Source organism: Hylobates moloch, unplaced genomic scaffold (genome assembly GCF_009828535.3).
Source record: "Hylobates moloch isolate HMO894 unplaced genomic scaffold, HMol_V3 SCAFFOLD_6, whole genome shotgun sequence".
Taxonomy (NCBI): domain Eukaryota; kingdom Metazoa; phylum Chordata; class Mammalia; order Primates; family Hylobatidae; genus Hylobates; species Hylobates moloch.
In genome coordinates, this window is record NW_026652281.1 from 113,325,960 (window position 1) to 113,332,566 (window position 6,607).

At 50.1% G+C, this 6,607-nt stretch overlaps 1 protein-coding gene across 4 annotated transcripts in view; it reads right to left on the reverse strand.

Moving 5' to 3' along the window:
* Positions 1-1,308: 1,308 nt before the first annotated feature.
* TRPC7 (transient receptor potential cation channel subfamily C member 7) overlaps positions 1,309-6,607 on the reverse strand; it is a 152,716-nt gene continuing 147,417 nt past the window's right edge. For all 4 annotated transcript variants that reach the window (XM_032155975.1, XM_032155974.1, XM_032155973.1 and 1 more), the window contains 2 exons: positions 4,766-4,841; positions 1,309-2,171 (listed from right to left, as the gene is read on the reverse strand). In XM_032155975.1, the coding sequence (XP_032011866.1) occupies positions 2,002-2,171; positions 4,766-4,841 (246 nt within the window). In that variant the 3' untranslated portion in view covers positions 1,309-2,001. The remainder of the gene's footprint in view (positions 2,172-4,765; positions 4,842-6,607) is intronic.

The following is a 6,607-nucleotide window of genomic DNA, read 5'->3' on the forward strand; positions in this document are numbered from 1 at the left end:
TGCAAAAAGCTACAGGTGTTCTCTCCAGAACAATGCACCCATCACAAAGACAAGCACACAGCCTGAAGGGCACCTTAGGACTTGCAGGCTCTTTGAAATCCATCCATGGTCCTCTACGGGTCCTCCTCCTGGGCCAGAATTTATGTCTGTCAAGTGCCCCTGCATGTGCAGTATGCCCAGTACCCGTCAAATGCCTGTTTCTGTCTTGCTTGAATACTAGGTGGTGGTGCAGACTGCGTTGGGAAGGCCCAGGTATGGAGCCATGTCTCATCTGCTGCTGCTTATCTTGGCTGCCAGGAGCCCAGTAAATGTTGACTTTTTCTTTTTTTCAGCAGTTGGGAAGATGAGGCAAAACAGGACTTATATTCCTTATGGCAACGATGGGCTGAGCTGAGTGTCCGCAGCCTGCTTTAGGCAGGGCACGGCTGTGCAGTCTGTCATCGTCCCTCATCACTCCCATCAATGCTGGCACCAACCTCACTTCTATTTATCACCTCATCTGATCGGCTATTTTCTTATAGCAGAGTTAAGTAAAAAAAATGTTTGCCCCTGAAGACAAAGACGTATTGTATATTTTGAAACACAAGCTCCCTCTTTCTACATATACATACATATATACATTTACACATACACACATGCATATATATATATAATTATTATATATTTATTTTCCCCCCTCTAGAACGTCTGCAAGGCATGTGAATTTGTAACCATCACCCTCCTCACAGGGTTGCTGTGAGGATCCGGTGGACTGATGCGTGCAAAGCCCCAAGCACAGTGCCTGGTACACGGCAAGTGCTGAATACTTCTGGCCAGCCCTAGGAGTATTTCCTTGGGACCAGAGGGCTCTTCTGGAAGCTTCTGGAAGATGAATGGCATCTTCGCACACCTGCTCCGAACAGGCATTGTTTGGGACTCAGCGCCCTCTGGTGGCTGCTCTCTCTACTCACACTTAGCCTCTTCCTTGGTGGGGGGACACTTTGAGGCCTCATTCCTGCCCCTCCCCTTCCTTTCACATGGAGGAAAGTTCTAGAATGGGGTGGGAGAAAACTTTCCACTTCTTCTGCATTTCCTTTACCTCCTTTCTGACCTTAGGTCTGGGCACAGGAGGAGGGGCTTGGAGGTGGAGGCTGGAGCTTCTGGGGGTCCTGGCTGCATGACTCTAAGGAGGGTGGTGCCTTCGTCCCCACCCAACCACCACCGCACAGGCCCATTCTCCTCCCGGAGCATCCCTGGGCCACAGGTTCCCAAGGCCACCTCCAGACTGGGCCCGCGAGTGGAGTGGCCCCGGCAGCGTATCCACAGAAGTTATTATGAGGTAATTTTATTTCTTTCCATTTTAGGTAAAAATAGTAAATACAAGATAATCTTAATAAAGGTAAAAATACATCATTTGGATTTTGTTGTTGTTTTCTAAACAGTGCTACCTACAGTACAGTTTTCAATTTAGGATTTTTAAACTTTTTTTAAATATATAAACAAATAGAACTATTTTGCTATTAGGCTGTGTTCTCATCTGGCACTTAAGAATAGATCACAGGTCACCTCCCGGTTCTGTTTGGATGTGTTGGGGGGTGGCGGGGAGGGAGTGAGAAGGAGGTTGTGGGTTGAGGTGTTTGTCTTCCCAGGACACAGCCAGAGCTGCAGTCCCACCTGCAGTGGGAGGGCACAGGTGTGCACCCAAGATGGCCTTTTCCTGCTCTGGCCACAGGGATGGGTTTCACTGTGGCTGGACCAAAGGTCTCACACTCGACAGGGGGCTGTTCCTCCCCTCCTCCCATGGTAGTTTTTCTTACCCAACCACCTAGATTCACAGCAGTTCTGGGTCTAGGCAGGCCAGCGGGCTGGAGATGTCAGTCATGCTGCAAGAGACTGAGCCAGGAGATCCCCTTCGTGTCCTAGAGGAGTGGGCCGGGGACCCCTCCCCACCAAGGATGGGGGCGAGGGCATCCAACCTGGCCTTAGAATGCTGGTAGAAGTCACAGATGCCGATGTGGGCTGCTAAATGTCTTTGCCCTTGTTCACCCTCAGGTGGTCTTTGTTTAAGTTCTTTCCAAACTTCTCGCTGAGTTGTTGAATCAGGTCTGCCAGCTCACCAGTAGCTTGAGATTTTTCCTCAAGAAGCTCGTAGCGCAGGCTGGAGATGTCTTGCTTGATTTCCTTCAGCTCGCCTACAAGGACAGAGATTTTGCTGAGTCTGAGCAGGTGGAAGCTGGGGGCTTGTCCCATGCACACGTGGGCATGTGCATCCTTCCAGTGGAATGTCGGGTCCTGGGCCAGCCCACCAGGGTTGAAGGTGAGGCAAGGGGGGCTCTATTTGAACCCAGAACCACCTAGCTCCCCCACCACTGAAGGACACATCGATCTGTAGAAAGCCCTTTTCCTCCCATTCCAGGAAAACCTTTCCCTTAGGGGTTTGAGGGAGGAGTCAAGATCAGGGCTGTGAATTGTGTCTAGCACCTGTTTCATAAAATACTTGTTAGAAAGTTTGTTTCAGAGTCACTAAAGGCAGATTTCAAGACTCTGGACAACAACCCCATTAACTGGAGCATTGATTTTGATGATGCTATGTTTTGTTCTGTCATTGTTATTTGTAGGGAAGAGAAACTCCCAGGAGCCTGGAGAGAATGGCTCGGCACAGCAGATGCAGCCATGGTGGCCATGGAGCTGACCAGCCTCTTGGGAGTGAGCCGGCCACCTGAGCAGGGTCCACTCAGCCCACACAAGCAGCAGCACCACCTCGCTGACAGGAGCTGCGACACTGCCTGCCGCCTCCTCCTTCCATAACGAGGGACAACCTAGCAGGGACTTTCACTTTTATTTCCACAGCGAACCTTGTGGTTAGAAGTCCAATGGGTCTAGGCTGTGGAAATCTTCTTATTAACCACAAACAGGTGTCAAAAGGATCTTTCCTGATACTGTAGATACTGCACTTGGCTCATGTGGGAGTCCACTGTCTGTGGAAACATTACTCGTCTATTTTTCAGGTATGGTCTATGTACATAAAAGGCAGAGATCTTAAAGGTACAGTTTGATCCATTTTGACAAATGGATACACCCCGTTTTTATCAGATGCTTCACTGAGCCCCTGTTTCATGGTGTAATTTAGGTGGCATGACACCTGGGTACCCCCACCTTCTATGATCAATGATGTTCACATGAATCAGTTACATACTACTTGAGGCTGGCTGGCATGACACTTGTCCGTTGTTTGTTTGAGACCTACAAGTAGGTAGGTGGGCTGTTGTCAGCCCCTAAACCATGTCAGCTCAGGGGCAGTTCAGTCATGGCTGAGCTTCGAGCTGCATGCCGGGTGCCCCAGGATGAAGCAGAGGGTCACCCAGTGACCAGGCTCTTTCTGTAGGTCCCTGTGGCCCAAGCTAGGAGAACAGAAACTTCATTCATGGATGAGACTGTTTCTAGGTGGCAAATATTTATCATAGGTATCATTAATTACCTGGTATAAAGTAATTTGCTTTTCATCTAGGAGTAACTGCTTAAAATAGACTGGAAAACAACCCAAACAGTGAAAAATAATATAGTTGATAAACTTCAGTATGCATCAGAGACCCTTGGTGCAGTTTTGAAAAAGCAGATCCCCAGGCCCCACTCCAGAGATGCTGATTCATTAGGTCTGGGTGGGGTCTGGGATCTGTAGTTTTAACAGCTAGTTCTGAGGTGGGGAACACTTTGAGAAACACGGCTGGCAGTTAGATGCTGAGAACCTCCCACTGAGACTGGACAGGGCCAGTTAGAAGCAAGCAGCAGCAGACCCTAAATGCAGTGTGCATCTGCTCAGTGGACGTGCACCATGGAATGAAGTACAGCATTGGAATTCTGAACCATCCTGCACTCAAGAGGCATGAGGTTGGCTCAAGGCCGCCATTGCTGTGGGAGGCAGAGGAATGTCCCCTACTCCCAAGATGTCCCTGTCCTGATCCCTGGTGTTCTGCCTGTGGGTAGTCATGTTTCCCCTCAAAGGGGAACTGAGGTGGCAAATAGAATTCAGGTTGCTGATCAGCTGTCCTTAACAGAAGGAAATTATTCTGGATTGTGCTGGTGGAACCAATTCAATCATATGAGTCCTTAAAAGTGGAGGAGGGGCCAGGCGCAGTGGCTCATGCCTGTAATCCCAACACTTTGGGAGGCCGAAATGGGCAGATCACGAGGTCAGGAGTTTGAGACCAGCCTGACCAACATGGTAAAACCCCATCTCTACTAAAAAAAAATACAACAATTAGCTGGGCATGGTGGCACGCACCTGTGATCCCAGCTACTCAGGAGGCTGAGGCAGGAGAATCGCTTGAACCTAGGAGGTGGAGGTTGCAGTGGGCCAAGATTGTGCCATTGCACTCCAGCCTGGGTGACAGAGCGAGACTCCATCTCAAAAAAAAAAAAAAAAAAAAAGTGGAGAAGGAAGGCAGAAGAGTGGGGTCAGAGATGGGACAATGGAAGATGAGGCAGGGCAAATGGAGCATGAGGGTGCCTGATGCCTGCTGCCAGCTCTGAGGTGGTGTGGCTGTATGCACAGACCAAGTGCTGGATCTCAGGGCAGCCCAGCTGCAGCCAGCAAGGAAACGGGGACAGGCCTGCAGCCCCATGGAAATGCACTCTGCCGACAGCTGAATGAGCAAGGAGACCGAGCCTCCCTGGAGCCTCTGGAAAGGAGCACAGTGCCCTGACAACACCGTGGCCGTAGCCCAGTGAGACCCACAGAACCTATGTTGTTTTAAATCACCACGTGGGTGGAAACCCAGTCACTTACCTTCATTGACTTCGTCATTTTCTCTGTCCACCTGGGCTTTCAGGACGTATCTTTTTATGAGCCGTTTCATGATTTTCTGAAATGCCAAGCAAGGAAGGGATCAGACAGGGCTGACCTAATGCAGAGGCAGCCTGCGTGGTGTAGCAGGACCCCTCCCTCCCTTGAAGAGCCTCAGCAACCATGGCGACCCTCCCATGCCTGGCGCCTCACTCTGGAGGGGTGCCCTGCACAGTGCGGGTACCTGGCCAGTCTCTGCTTCACCTCCCCCGCAGGTTGCAATGTCCACCTGAACCCGGGATGTAACAGGGATACTTCTCAATGGCAGGAAGCTGAGCCAAGCAGAGAGAGAGACAGAGAGAAAGGGTGGAGTGGGGAGTGGCGGAAATCCTGGATCCACATCTCTGCTCCAGGGGTCTTGGCCTGGCTCTGCCCTGCTCAGTTATGTCATCTTTCCTGGACCTCAGTTCTGTTTCAAGGATGGAGGGCTGGGGAAGACTTAGCAGGCCTGCCTGGGTGGAGCTGCCTCCCTCGGAGGTCACAGTGAGCAGTGTGCCCTTCATGAGGAGATCTGCTGGGCACAGAAGTCAGGTCCAAGCTTGGAGGACAAGTCCACTGTACCTTGGAAAATTCCTACCAGAAGCAGAAGCAGACACAGCCGGGCCTCTGAGGTTTTACAGAGATACCACTTCCCACAGGCCTGACACTGTACTGCCAGAGTCACACTGGAGAAGGATTTGGCCCTCAAGTTCCGTTTATTATGCAGATACTGAGTTTGTTAAGCAGGCGAGGCATGAATAAACACTTAAGAGACACCAAGAATAGAGCCAAGTGTAGGAAAGACTGCAGGAGATGAACTTTGGATTTTGCCAGCTAGTTGGTCTAGGGTTCCTGCGAAATCACAGGATTTAAAAATACTCGGGTAGCCGAGACTTCTGAATCTTCTAAGAGATGAGCAGTGTGGAAGAGAGGAAGGGATTTCCCTGCTCCTTGGTCCTCCCTTCCTGTGGCCTTCTCACCTGCTCACACCTGAGGACCAAGAGGACAGAGGCAGCATTTTCCAGTTTGAAGAGACTTGTAGGGACCTGATTCTGTTCCTAGCTTTGCTACACAGGCTGAGGAAAAGCATCTTGCAAATAAAAAGTAAGTGAACTGGATGCAAAGAGCTGGAGGATTTACTCATTATCATCAATTATGGTTCTTTCCATCCCTTTAACCGTGAAGAGCTTGCCACAGAGATGCTTCCTGGTCTGTTATTCTAAGACTTCACCTGAACCCGAAAGGCTCTCTAGGATAACACTGGGTTTGGCTCATTCAGACCAGCGCTGCCCCTCCTCAGCCCTCGGGCTCATGGGCCAACCGAGTCTGTGGTTTGAGTCGTGATCTAATTTCAGGCTGAAGAGTTAATTGGCAGTTGCCTTCCTGCTGCTCCTTCTCAGAGAAGCCTGGGTCTTATCCTACTAGTGGTTAAACTGCAGCACTGAATTTCTCATGGACATAGTCTAGTCAATAAAGTAAGTTATCTAAGTTATAAAAATATATCCCTTTCAAGCCAGGCGCAATGGCTCACGCCCATAATCTCAGCACTTTGGAAGGCTGAGGTGGGCGGATAACCTGAGGTCAGGAGTTCAAGACCAGCCTGGCTAACATGGCGAAACCCCATCTCTGCTAAAAATGCAAAAATTAGCTGGGCATGGTGGCATGCGCCTGTAATCCCAGCTACTCATGAGGCTGAGGCAGGGAGAATTGCTTGAACCAGGGAGGCAGAGGTTGCAGTGAGCCAAGATCATGCCACTGCACTCCAGCTTGGGCAACAGAGTGAGACTCCATCTCAAAAAAAAAATA